This window comes from Corvus brachyrhynchos, unplaced genomic scaffold, assembly GCF_000691975.1.
Source record: "Corvus brachyrhynchos isolate BGI_N302 unplaced genomic scaffold, ASM69197v1 scaffold43, whole genome shotgun sequence".
Classification (NCBI taxonomy): Eukaryota; Metazoa; Chordata; class Aves; order Passeriformes; family Corvidae; genus Corvus; species Corvus brachyrhynchos.
Window position 1 is genome coordinate 4,722,083 of NW_008237353.1, and position 11,722 is coordinate 4,733,804.

General features: G+C 39.4%; 1 protein-coding gene across 14 annotated transcripts in view; it reads left to right on the forward strand.

Moving 5' to 3' along the window:
* The window catches only part of LOC108445837, a 252,214-nt gene that overhangs the window by 119,193 nt on the left and 121,299 nt on the right, over window positions 1-11,722 (forward strand). The window contains exon 1 of one of the 14 annotated variants that reach the window (XM_017730706.1): window positions 10,640-10,838. The exons of the other annotated variants lie outside the window; for them this stretch is intronic. Within the exon in view, the coding sequence (XP_017586195.1) occupies window positions 10,741-10,838 (98 nt within the window). The 5' untranslated portion in view covers window positions 10,640-10,740. Of the gene's footprint in view, window positions 1-10,639; window positions 10,839-11,722 lie in introns of those variants that run through there. 14 annotated transcript variants of the gene reach the window in all.

Here is an 11,722-nt window from a genome sequence, read left to right on the forward strand (position 1 = left end):
GAATACACCTGCAGTGAAATGTTTCATCCCCCCATAAGGGAAATGGGAAGTATGAAGATCTAACATAATAGAGTGGAGCCCAGGCTGTGAAAAAGAATGGGCTGAGACTAAATGCAAACATTTTGGGTTCTGGTTAAAATACTGTTACTTAATATATATATATAAAAAAAAAAAAGAACATTTACATAAAAACCATGTATTTTGTGAAAAGCATTGCTTACAAATAAGCTTTTTTTTCTGTTAAGAGTCAGAAGTCTATTTCTGCTCATCCTATTTTAATCTCTATTTCCTGTTTGTTTTCACCATTTGTACACTGGGAAGGAAGCTACTGTGTCCTATGGATTTTCCACACTACTGTTTCTATTTCTGCTATGAGAAATTAGCCTTTAGAGCAGTGTAGCAAAAGACATTATTGCAGTGTTTTTGGTGGACTGCAAAGAAGTTGGACCCAATAGAGAAAACACAGATAAGAGCAATCTTTTTTTTTTCATAAAGTTTATGACAAGTATGAAATGGAATAGAAATTGTGTGTTATAGAAGGTTTTTCACTGTGTTGCAATTGTGATAAGCCCTGGACAACACATGGTGAAAAGATGATGGCTTTGAAGGAATGTTTCCACTAAAGCTTGTTCTTGTTTTGGGCAGGAAGCTTATGCTGATATAGTTTTAAATCTTTATATAAATATATATATATATGTGTGTGTGTATGTATATATGTATATATTCAGTATTAAAATTCTCCACTGAAAATTATTTTGGTTTTATTAAGAAGTAATATTTTCAAGCAATGTACTTAATCATTTTACCTGCTGGCTTACCTTTACCCTGTCAGGCAGCTTGGATTAAGGAATTCAACTGCTTCTGCATAATGGCTTTTTTCCTGCCCTTGCAGAACAGTGCTTTTTTTGTTTGGGCTCTAAGCACTTCTGGTGAAAAATCTAAAATTCCTGAAAACCTGTCTTTCTACTCGCTGAAGCAGTTTGTGAAAATATTACTTTTCACTGTAAGATTTTATAATTGCAGTGTATTTGCTTTCTCCCCACTTTCTCAAACTAATAATTTCTTCCGTAGGGTAATACCTTTAGTGATAAATGTACTGGGTTTTTTGTGGGGTAACAGGTCTTTGATCACCTTGACTCTATGAGGAACAGCTCATAGAGCAGCACGTAGCCCAGGACTGCAGTCTGTATGGAGCAGGCCTGCCGTATTTTTCCCGGGTTTGGGCTTAGCTAGGCCCTGTGAAATAGCAGCAAATCTGGGTGCCATCTGGACTTGCTCTCTTTGCTCAGGCGAGGTCTGGGAATCCTGCATCACTCCTAGAGGGAGTGTTTTGTTTTGTTTTTTTTTTTCTTCTAACTGCAGTGTGGGACAACCCCAAGTTTTTCCCAGGACTGTGAAAACACAAAGTCTGCCTTTCCCAAATCTTTTGAGGTTGTCCTTTTTTTTTTTTTTTTTTTCCCTGAGGAAGGCCATGAAAATCACTGCATAATGGGTTTGGTTAAAACATTAATGTCAGATGTGACTTGAATAAACCCTGGAGCTAACCTCACATGAAGCCTATTTGTTTACTTTAACTGAATGAAGAATTAATGAAATGATAAGTTGGTTTCACTGAGGTTTTCTAATCAGTTGAAAATGTTTGTTTATTCCTGGAATCATAATGAATAGTTGCAGAGAATAATTTTGAACACTGTTGTATTTTCTCCTCCCAAAATGCAAAATCATAAACGCAAGGACAGCACATATAGAAAACAAACAGAGTCAAAGTATGTAGCTACTGGGGAGAAAAAAATATTCACCTTTTCCTGAATTGTTTGCTTTGGATTCAGGGTTACATTAGGTCCTATTGTGCATTTGTCGACTCATTCTATGTTGCAAGCGAGAATATGCTAAGTACTTACCATTGCTTTGCCTGGTGCAGCTGAGGACTTACTTCCTGGAGAAAATGGTGGTAGAAGTATGTCTCCTTCCTGTTGAAAGAAATCAGCATTTGTCATTTACAAATGGAGGTGTTGTTATTCCAAACACTTTCAGCCATATCCATTTTCTGCAGAAGACTTGGTTGCAGAGGTGAAAAGCATTGACTGAGAAAGCATGACAGTGAACAGTGCCTTGTCTGTCTTTCCCTTCCTCTCACCCCCTCCCCAAAGTGCCACAAATTAAGAATCATGTATTGGTTATCTGCTTGAAAAAACAGTGTTGATACGAAGCACTTAACTCTACCTGTAAAGTAAATTAAGTGTGGATAACAGTGGGTAAACTGCAAAGTTTATTATACTCCCTTATTACCATAATTGCCTCTTTGTAACATGGTTTACAGTGAATTTTTAAGTGCTGACCCCTCATGATAATCCAAACAACACAGAAGAAAATTACATTTCTACTGCTGAGGACAAAGCCAGAGAATTCCTGACTTGCCCTCCTGAATGTGTTTTGTTTGGCTTTCCCCTGAATCTGGGGCACTGGGATAATCACAGAATGGAGCAGCTGCCCTCTTACTCAAATTGGGAACAGGGACTGCAGGTATAAATTCCCCATTTGATGACAATTCAGCAAAAGTGGTTTTGGTAATACACCTATAGAAATATTTTATGCAGTCATGGTACTTACCTTAGCCTTTTGATACTATGTTATAATTTATGGTGGAAGTTTAAACATTTTGACTCCTAGAACATCCAAAACATGGTAAATATTTGCTAAATTTCACTGACATGTGAGGTCTGGAAGAAAATGGTTCATTTTCTTCCATTGTGCTAATGTAGCATGCTCATTCTGGTATGATAATCTTATCATACTGATGTGTGAAGTGTCAAAATGATGGGTGAAGGTTTTCCTGTAATCTGAAGGGTCGCGTTAAGGTTTTTAATACCTATTTTTCAGAGGTTCCTCTGTCTTTTCAAATGCCTGACACTGTCTTTTAGTGGGACAGCACTGTTGGCTTCCTTTGCAGCAGGAAAGCTTTGTATGTTGCCACCACTACTAAGGTATTCCACTGAGCAAGGTGGGCATTGAGATGTGACCTGCTAATAGTCTCAGGCAGGAGGCTTTTCCAGACACAGAATACTAATTCTCAAAATGAAAGGCAGCGGTTTTTGCTTCCTGTTTCCTAGCACTCGACAGAATCTTTTGTGACTCTGACCAATGCAATTACACTCAAAGCAGAGATGTTGCAATTTGTCACTGAGCTTTGGCAATGGGGGCTGATGAGGTGGGCAAGAGGGAAAAATCAAACATGCTGTAGCGTTAAAGTTCATTTGATAAGCTTTAAGTGGTAACTTAGTGATCCACCAGCTTTTTACCCGAACTTGGAATGTTGTAGCTTATATCAGCTTTCCTCTCTAAAAAGACTTGAGGTGAAAAGAGTTGTCTATTTGCCAATATCTTGTTTTCTTAGGAAACTCTTGCCTAAAATTGTGTGTGGTGGTGATTATTTAGTATTCAAAGCTATTAATTTGGGATTGATGAGACACAAATTAAATATTATTAGCTATGATCTGATGATAAAATAAAACTATGGCAAAAGGAACAGATCAGCCATGCTTCCCTGACTTCTATTTTTAGGACTTGAGTTTTCATCTGTTTGAAAAACTTCTGTTGTTGCTCTGACTTTCACTGTTTGATTTGCAAGTTTATGCTGTTGCCTGTTGAGTTTCTATGCCCATGAGTTAATTTATCTTCCTTTGCGTTCTTCAGGTGGTTAAAGACAGAGTGAGTCAGTGTTTTGCAGGTGAAGGTTTAGACAAGTTCTGGATAAAATAATAATAAAGGCTCTGTCTAGATTTTTATCTCGGTGCAGCAGAGGCAGACAGTTGAGAGATGAAGATGAATCTGGGTGGTCTTGATGCTGGAGTTTGCCTTGAGCATGGATGTTCCCAGCTGGGGGACAGGGAGAAAAAAAAAGGTCCTGAAATTATTATGAAATGCATGTATTGAATAACAGTGTTTTGCTGTGCAAGAAACCCGTCTTGTTTGAAAAGCAATCCAACCAGCTATTTTAGCATTGCATATCTTAAAAGCAGCAGCAGGTAACACTAATGCAGCCTTGTTTGCTGTGGGGGTAGAAAAACTGTTCTGCAGGGGTAAAAACCTGGGAAGTCAAGCCACAGCACCCCTCCCGTACATTTATTTGTCTTTTAGCAAATGGTATTTGAATCAGTTCAGTGACATGGAGAAGTTTATGGAAAAGTGCATTACTAGAGCTGTAACTGAGGTGATTTCACAGTTTATTTTTAGGCACTTTGGATTGAAAGTTACTAATTGAGGGTGGGGGTGAGAAGTGAAGGTTTGCTTGAAGTTGGGTTAAGCCGAGGTTATCTGTATTTGTCTCAAGCTGGGAAGAGTTGGCAGGAGAATTGACTAAACTTTGTGAACTTGCACAGACCTGACCCTTAACACACTCACAAGCGCGCTCACACAAACGCGTCCTTGAACACTTTCTCAGCCTTCCACTCCAGCCAATTTCTCTAACAGGCATAACACAATCCTTTCCAGCCCACACTGGGAGGATATTAAATAATTTTTATCCTAAAATTCCTGCTCCCTCCTCCTTTTTAACTTTCCCATCCACCCTCTGCATGTTCCCATTGTGGGGAAGGATGAGTGCTGTTTTCTCTTATCTCCTTGGCTATGAGGGTAGTTTCACAACTGCTCCATGTTTCAGTTTTTCACCTACCACAGACTTAATGTATTAAAGTGGGCCAAATCTGGCACTCCTTATCCCAGACAAATGTTTTATTGAAGTCTTTGGGAACTTTGCCTGGGACTCTATGAGATTGCAGGCAGTGGTATTTAAAAGAGGTTTCCACAGTCACTTGATTTGATTGAAGTTAACTTTTTTTTTTTTTTTTTAGTAGTGGTACCTTAATCAAGGCAGTGCTTTCAAGTCTGAAATCGTCTCTTATGAAGTTACCTGGGAAGAGGTTTGAAATGCCTCTCTTAGTGTTTTCACATCTCCACACATCAATTCCCAGTCATTTCTACTCTCTGCCTTCTGTTTGAAGCCAAACCCTAAGAGAGAAGTCATTTATTTTACTTTCCCCCCTTCAAGGTTAGGCTGGACAGTCTGGGATTCTGAAAGGAGAAGTTAGGCAGCTTGTTATCGGGTACAACTGATTGTCTCCAAGTGATGTGATGAAAGAAACAGTCTAGCTGAGATTCTGACTTTATAACACTAATAAAAGTCCTCAGGGTGAGAGAGGGAGATTTGAAGCCCCTTGCATGCACAGACTTACACCTGCATTCTCTCACTCTGTGATTGATGAAACAGTAGCAGGATAAAAATTATTTTTTTGGGGGAGGATAAGTCCATACAGTTTTTGCTTCTTTTGTGGAGCGTAAGCTCATACAGTTTTTGATGCCCTGGGGGCAAAACAGTATCAGGGTGAGTTGTCAATGAAGGGAGGGAATTGGTCTGTGGAGTTAGTTCTGATAGCCCCACATGCTTCTGGGCAGGAAACACACTTCTGACCATATAGCATTGTGTTTGCTAGAAAACCCATAGCTGGTAGTAAACCTATTACCTGTAGGGCTTTTCTATATTTCTAGTAAGAAGATGATAGATGTATTCCTTTTAAGACTTCAAAGGAAGCAAATGAAAGGGAGAAAGTTAAGCTCTGTCAGAAGCCACCAAAATACCAATATGTCAGCTGCTGAATAGGGTGTGCAGTGTGTTCTGTGCAGGGAAGTGCTGTTGTAATCAACGGAAATGTAGAAAATTGAAGTATGGCAGATATACTGGGTTCCCATTAAGCAGTTAAAAAAGACTATGAAAATAAAGCCTTCTCTAAGAGTGAAAGAAATTAGGAAATTGTGCCTTCACTGACTAGACATTTGTTTCTCTCTGAGGCATCATTCATTATAAGATTATAGGAAAGGCCACTGTAGTAGCATGTTCTTTCACCCTCTGCTTCTTCACTGATGCTGATGTCCCAAGTGTGTTTGTGAGAGCCTCATGCTCAGGTCAGAGCTGCAGATCTGGCCCCCTGATCCGTTCCAACTTGTGGATTGCCGCAGGAGATTTGCCATCTAGCATAGGAGCTCCTTTTTTGTTTTTCCCTCAAACTCAGAATCTAAAAATCTGGTGCAGTACTTGTAGCTGGAGAGAAATGGAAGAGCAGAATACTTTTAGTTGGACTGCAGAGAGGCCACAAAGTCCTAGAGCATTTAGTGAGAGGTTTTTGTGGTGGGAGGAAGTGGAGGCAGAGGCTGAGGATTCAGCCCAGTGAAGAGGCCACAACATTGCAGTTGCGGCAGATTGGTGTAATGGCTCGTGTAATCTGGTGCTGTATGCTTTTCCAACTGAGTTTATAAAAGGTTTGCCTCTAACTACTGGGTCTCCCAAAACTGCTTTAATACTTCTTGTTTTTTTCCTGTGGAAACCTTGGTGGGCCTCTCTGTTGTTTGCTGACGCCACCAGTTCTCTTGACATTGCTGTCTTGTCCCCGACTACTCGGTGGCTTGTTCCTGGTAGTGCTTGTCCTCACAGCTCGTTCAGTGAGTGTATGACTAGAGGTGTGTTCTTGTCCACTTACCTGTGTGTTTAATTGAAGTTCATGATAGGCTGTTGGAGTTACCAGAACTATACTATAAAAATGGGCTACCCTTTTTTCTCTTTTTTTTTTTTTAACTAATGGGTCTTTTCATAGTGTGTACATATGAGAAGGAGCTGGGGCAAATGCTTAATTGAACAATAAGGAAAGATAAACCTCCTCTCTTAGAACAGGCTGTAGTTTTAAAAAAAAAAAATCGTATCTGTCTTTTGGAGTTTAATCTGTGCCAAGATTTCTGTTTGTGGTTTCCTTACATACTTGCATTGTGCTATTTCATCTCCAAAGAAGTTTAGTTTTCTTTCTGTGTTCAGCTTTTTCACAGTTGTGTTACATTTTTCCTTTTTTTCTACCTGAAAACAAAACTTCTGGTTTTGACTTGTCTTCATTTTTTTTTGAATGACGGAAACAGAGCTGAATGCGTTGGACTAGTGGTTGAGTTTCTGTTGCTCAGCTCTTTTTTATGATACTCACTTTTACAGGGTGATTTGTACAACAATTAACATTCCTCCAGGCTGAGGAGAGCTCTAATGGAAGCTCTCTGTGAGCTGAGAGAGCAGCAAAAGTGGTCTGGGAGTAGAAAGATTAAACAGTGAGGTTAAACAGGTCAAATAAGAAGGAACAGTCAGTTGCAAAAAGTGCATAGTACAGGGGATTAGAAGAAGGGATGAAGTTTAATGGCCAGGTTTTGCAATGAGGTTGTTACGTATGTGTAGGTAAATTGTCTTTGTGTTGACATTAGTATGCAGGAGTTTGGCTTTGTCCCCGAAGCTCAAAATGTTATTTTGTAGGAATACAAAAAGCCTAATTTCTTGCATATTGCCTTTCCAGCATACCTGTGACTTAGTGAGCTTCTAGTATTCTCTGTGGAAGTAGTTCCTTTCAGACTTCCATTCACTGAAAAAGTAAATTCCTTCAGTTGCCAAAGGCAGGTAATGGTTTGCAATCTGCCTGTGCTTTCTCACAGGTGCACACAAACTCAATTTCAGTACTAAGACACCACAAATGTTATCAGCATGTTTTTCCTTTTGCCATGTGCAAGCACAATCCAAGATCAGATAAAGGAAATGTCATGTTGACCTGTGGTTGCCTCTGAAATATTTTTGACTCTTGGCTTCATGAGTTAGTTGTCTTTATCTACTGAGGCAGATTTCTTGTCTGTGATGGTGAAAACAAGTTTTCCCTCATGCATTAGTAGAAATGAGTGCTATAGAAGATCTTTATGACTCTTGACTAAGAATCGTTCTACTATACATGACTTGAAAAAATACCAATAAGCTAAATGTTTTTGGTACACTTTGCGGCTGAAATGCATTAGCAGTGGATTCCAGGAAGGAGCGAAGTTGAAATGTGTATTACACTGTTTTGTCTTATTCTTTGTAGATGACTTTCCCGTATTAAAATGTAACAGGGCAAACAGCATAAACATGTGCTCTGTGTGACACAAGAGTGAGAACTGGAGGGTGCAGACTGGATGGGACTTCTTGATTTCCCTCTGAGAGGAGCTCTGACAAGTCCAGAGGACTTTTGCACAGAATGTTCAGGGGTTTTGCTAGAGATACCTCAGTGGGATGTAGTATTACTACTTTTCCCTAGTGAACAGAAGCAAGAATTGGTTACTTTTCTAAAATTCATTGAGCCTTTGTGATTTGTGATTCTATGCTAATGGTTTTCCATTTTGTGCAGAAACATCTTTCCTTGTCTTGCTATGTGTAATGATAATGAATAATGAGGAAATGGCTTCATAGGTGATAAAGGACATTACAAAAATCCTGCTGAGAATTAACTGTAAGCTAAATTGTGTTCAGATCATCAGCTTTGGGCACAGCTCTCCCACTGTGTTTCATCCTTCCTGCCTCCATTCTCTGCTTTCTGATAGGCTTTGCAGCCTGGTCTTTGCCAAGAAAGCAGAAGGCATTGGAAAGAAAGTGGAGTTAATTGTATTTAATGGTGGGTCAGGAAGGGAGGAGGAGAGATAAGGTTTTAATATCAAGAGCCAGCACCAATACTGAATATAGACATGCTTTTAAGTCTGTTTTATTAGAATAATTTCAAAAGCAACTCCTTCAGAAATATTGGTCATCTTGGCAACGTGCCATCATGATTTTTTTTTGAAATCTGAACTCAGGATGACCTAACACTGGGCCTGCTAAAAAAACCTCTTTCCCCCCTCCATCCCCCTCCTTGTATCTTTATCTTCCTTTGCTCCCTAAACCACTGACCGATAAGCAAAAGCATCGGAACTGGCTGTTCCTGCCTTGGTGGTTGGAATAGCTTTTCCTTTTTTTGCAAGGAAGGGTTTATGGAGAGTTTAGGACCTGTGTCTCCAGGACCACCTTGCTTCAGAGCTGGCTGAGCCATCTTGGAGCAAACCAGTGTTTTTATGTAGTGTAAGATAGAAATACCAGCTCAGGTCCCCAAAGTGCGACTGTACCACAGCTCAGAGGCAGTGCCGGGCTCATGCACCTGCTGGCAGTGCTGGAGCTGAGTCACTGCCCACTCAAAAAGCAAGTCATGTCCAATGCTGACTTCTAACCTACTCCATGCAGAACTGCAAACACTTCTCCACCCCTCCATTTGTGGGCATTGGAGGTTTTGGTGCACCACAGAAAGATGGATGCCTGCTGTACTGCTGCTGCTGCCCAGGCCACCTTTGATGAAACAAACTGCTTGGCACGTGGTCCATGTCTGAAGGACATTGCTTCTTGCAAACTGGGGGTAGCTGTCTCTAAATCCCCTCAGCTGTGTTCTGCCCAGGCCATGCCCCAGCCTGCTTTGGAGAGCCAGGAAAACCAGTGGGAATCAGAGCATTTAGGGTATGTGTTTCCTCATAATCTCTTTGAATCTGTTATGTTTTCATAAAACATTTTTTTCAGCTGATGAGTTTTTTTTTCTGATGGGTGAGATTCCTGTCAGAAAATACCAGCCAGAGCTGGGAAAGGAGTTACACAGAAATATATTGTTGTAATAATACCAGAGAAAATTTCCAAGCATGATCTGAATGCAAGGCTTGATTTCTTTTGCTACGGGTCAGAGGAGCTTAAACTGTCCCTTTCATCTGTGTAGTGTTGAATTCTGGGACAGAAATGCTTGGTATTTAGTATTTGGTATTCTATTTTAACTGTTTTTCTGCTGAAAAATAATAAAGATTGAAATAGTGTCCCTTTTGGTAATAATAAAGTGTCTGGTCCAGTCTTAGAAGTTACAAAGCTCTTGGCAGATGAAGGCTGCAAGATTTTATCTCTGGCAATTTCTATTCTAGCTATGTAACTTATGGCAGAAGGTGAGATTCAGGATGACATAGGTTAAGAAGAATTTGGTATGTTAAGTATTGCAAGAGGCACTGTAGAGAATTTGCTTCAATTGTCATGGTTTTCAATGGGAAGAAAATTAAATTTACTTAGTTTTTAAGTTTACAGTGCCCAAGGCTGGAGTCTTAGTATCCTGAGACTTTACTGAATATTTGATATCAAATTTTATACATAAATGATCTACTGAATAAACATTGGATAAGAAGTTTTGAGTTATGCAGGGCAGCTTCCTTAAAAGTGTCAAAATGTATATTCCTAATTGTGTGTTGTTGAATCCTACTCTGTGTATTAGGTTGGCTACGGTAAAAGCTTTTACACAAACGTTATTATTTCTTCTGAAACTGATGGTCTCTTCCTGAGTTCACAACATTTTAAGGATTTTTATACTTTATCTTTTAAAAGAATGATAGTTGAAGATAAGCCAGATTTATTCTTCTCCCCCAAATGAGTTGCAATTAAGCTCATCATTTTAGCTTACTTCTGAGTAGTTGCTAATTTTTTTTGAGGGCTGTGTGTAATGGACTAATTGTTGCCAGAATAAATTACTTTTAGAAGGAAAGTTTATAGCTAAATGGAAGCTGTGGAAACAGAGGAAGCTGTTTCCTTTTTGAAATCTGACCACTGATAACGTCTGGAAACCTGCAAGCTGATGCACTGTAGTTTTGTTTCTATGCTCCTTATATTCCTTGGTGCACATAATTAATATTTTTTTAAAGAATGAAAACTGCAAGAATGCAATAGATTATTTTAATAATTAATTTTTTGCTTGCATTTTCTTTCAGGGTTAAAAATGAATGCAAAAGATAAAATTATGTATATTATTTACAAGGCCCCTTCTCTGAACACTTTGAAGCTGGATACTTCACTGGCCTCTGCTCAGAGTCATGGTTGAACTACAATTTGATAGAATAAGGCATTTAAGAGTGCATAAAGATTTAAGAGTGCAGACATTGTTGGATGTCTTTTGCTGTCATCAGCAAAGGTAAAATATTATTTCCTTTATTAACCCCATGTTCATAGATAGTTGTTATTCACATTATACCTAGGATATAAAAAATGTAAAAACAGAGCTAATACCACAACAGACATTTAGCTGGCAAGTTGTGGAGGTGTGCAACTCTTCCCCAAACATGGAAGTGCTAGTTTTTAATTTGAAAGGAGCAATCTCCTGAGTTCTACTCACAGATTTCTATTCTGCTGGATTTAGTGACTTGGTTACTTACTACTCTTGGTTAGCTTTCATGTGGAGATATATTTAAAATATTTTTTTCAGTCTTTTTAAAATTTAAGCAAAATTTTAGATGTCAGGATTGTTTTACAGTTAATGACCAGCTTTACAGTTAATTTTCAAAAGAATGTGTGTGTTTCTATGCATATTGTAGATTTATTTAAAAAAAAACAACCTCCCTATCAAGAAAAAAAAGAGGAAAATAGAGCACCTTTTTCCATTTTAAGTTGATTCTGATGAAAAGCTATGTAATGCAAAGTTTTTGTTAATCCAGCCAAAGAGGTTGGAATAGCAATTCAGGGCTGTGACCAGCAATGAAGTGGCAGTAACCCAAGGTATGTCCTTATTATAACTGCATAACAGGCCTAAGAAGAGTGAGCAGCTGGGCATGCATGCCTTCCTTTTAGCCATAAGCTTCCCATGAAGAAGCCCAGGAGAAACAGAGCTCTTCCTGCAGCAGTGGAGTTGAGCAAGTTGGACAGAGCAATGCTGACCACGGGATATAGAGGCCCCAGAGCAGGGTGGGGAGAGAGCCCCAGGGGGGTAGTCTGGCAGGCAGGGCCCCTGGGTGCCTGCCTCAGCTCTCTCAGCAGCTTTGAAATGCTAGATTGGGGGACAGCACGTCTGCAGGGATGCCA